This window comes from Gossypium raimondii, chromosome 13 (genome assembly GCF_025698545.1).
Source record: "Gossypium raimondii isolate GPD5lz chromosome 13, ASM2569854v1, whole genome shotgun sequence".
Taxonomy (NCBI): Eukaryota; Viridiplantae; Streptophyta; class Magnoliopsida; order Malvales; family Malvaceae; genus Gossypium; species Gossypium raimondii.
Genome location: NC_068577.1, coordinates 17,437,006 through 17,439,054, shown reverse-complemented (window position 1 = coordinate 17,439,054; position 2,049 = coordinate 17,437,006). Strand labels below are relative to the sequence as shown.

The 2,049-nt window shown below is 34.1% G+C and overlaps 1 protein-coding gene across 1 annotated transcript; it reads right to left on the bottom strand.

Annotated features, from left to right (window-relative positions):
• Positions 1 to 597: 597 nt before the first annotated feature.
• Positions 598 to 1,062, bottom strand: LOC105781840 (uncharacterized). Its single transcript, XM_052627026.1, has one exon. It carries the CDS (start codon positions 1,060 to 1,062, stop codon positions 598 to 600), a length of 465 nt encoding a protein of 154 aa, XP_052482986.1.
• Positions 1,063 to 2,049: the final 987 nt, after the last annotated feature.

The window sequence follows — 2,049 nt, the reverse complement described above, 5'->3', positions numbered from 1 at the left end:
CCTAAAACTATTCATGCAACGATCATCATGCCCATTTAATACTTCGTCCACCCACATTTGACCTGTATAATTTGAATCTATACGAGGTTGCATAGTGAAATAAGTTTCATGGTGTACCAATACACTGCTTAACACATTTTTCCTCTTCATGATAATTGTTGTACTCAACTTGGGTAACAATTGTGGCTATTCTTCGTTGAGCTTCTTCACTTAATTCAGGGGTATCTAATTCATATCAAAACTATTATACATATTGTTAAATTCATCCATAACCTGAAAAAGTAATCAAATGAAAACAAATCCTTTAAAATCTCGTGACATTCTATACAATACAGAAACTTGATTAAAAGCATAGCATAAAAATACCAAACACAAAAAGTATCATACATTAGTTTTACATATAAAAAAGTAGTATAGTTATATTACAATAATAATTCTAAGGAACTTATGGTGGAGGTGGTTGATGGTGTGGTTGGAAGGGAAATGAGGATGTTGCTACCAAGGATGAAAATGATGCAATTGGATTTTGTTTAGCATACTCACTTCGAAGCCACCAAACCCCATTATCTGGATCTAAGTTCAAAAACACTTCTCGTTTCACTGATATTTGGAACATTTTGGTGGCAAAATAATACAGTTCATCTTTTTTGGAATTTCATCTCCCAAAGCACGCAAAGCATCCATTGCATTTGAAATAGTATATTGAGAGTGTGGAAAAATAATTTCATTCACTGACTTCCTTCGACTAGCCATACTCTCACACAATTTCTCTATCTGAGTAGTTAATGTATTTCTTGATGATTTTCTACTTGAACTTGATGTTTTTCCTTTACCGTATACAGCCCCAAGTGTTTGCTTTCTTCGATTATGAATTTCATGAGAAGGGTTTGATGGTACCTCATCAGGAGGAATACTTTCATTCTCGTTACTATGTTCATCTGAATCACCGAATCCCTCATTAGGTGCATCATCTCCAAGAGGAACCCCACTTGGAAGAACACCAGACGAAGGTGCCCATGCGTTCTCTCCAGTGGCTACAATGCCACCAAACATTTGCCACATTAACTCATTCAATCTTGGTTCAATTCCTTTCTTCTTAAATCCTTTAAAATCAGGATTTTCCTACATAACATGTTAAATGTTATACTAAGATTTTTATAATTGTAAATTATTAATTTCAATAAACTTTATGCATTAAAATAATGATAAAGTTAAAACTAACCTGTATTTTTGCAGCCCACCATTCTTCGATAGCATCGACCGTCTTTTTAGATGGGCACCACCAATACCTGTAGATTCCTTAAGCAACTCCCTCCATAACCTCTATTCCTTTTTTAAAGTATCCCACTTATTTTTCAATTGAGGTTTTCCATAAATTTTTTTGTGTTTTTGCTTGAAAAAGAGCAATGACATTTTCCCATCCTTTTGAGTTTAGATGAGTTGTCGGTCTATTACCAGCATTGACTTCATTCAAGCAAAGTTCACAAAATATCCACGTCAGCTCACCATCCCAAACAGCTTTTGTTGCTATGGTACTATCTCCCTCCACAAAATTTCGTGTCTTTACCATCTATTATTATTATTTTGATTTTAAATGTCAACCGACATAAAACCATAAATATATAATTAGATATGATAATATAGTTTCATAAGAAAAATAAGAATAACACATCACGAATGGATGAATGCCATAATATGAACACTGAAAGAAAAATTCTCAAAGATCCATGGTAAACAATAACGAGGATATAGAAAGGATAATTAATTACGACTATTTTTCAAAAGTGTAAGCAAACTTGAGCAGTTGGTTTTTCTTAGCAACACTAGTCATCCGATTTTTATTTACCGTTCTAGTTTATCTTTGGAGAGCTTTAATTTTGTTTATAACTGGACTAAAGTGGCTTGTTTTGGTGTACCAGCTCAAAATGGTGTCACCTATTAGCAGTCGAGCATTGATTCATCAAACAAGCAGCTCAAAATGCTATATTGATAACATAGCGAGGCAAGGATTACAAGGTTGAGGAAGCAGGCGGGATGCAGCAATGCTTG

Excerpts from the sequence above, each read along its gene's own strand:
- LOC105781840 (XM_052627026.1), bottom strand. The coding sequence starts at position 1,062 with ATGTGGCAAATGTTTGGTGGCATTGTAGCCACTGGAGAGAACGCATGG.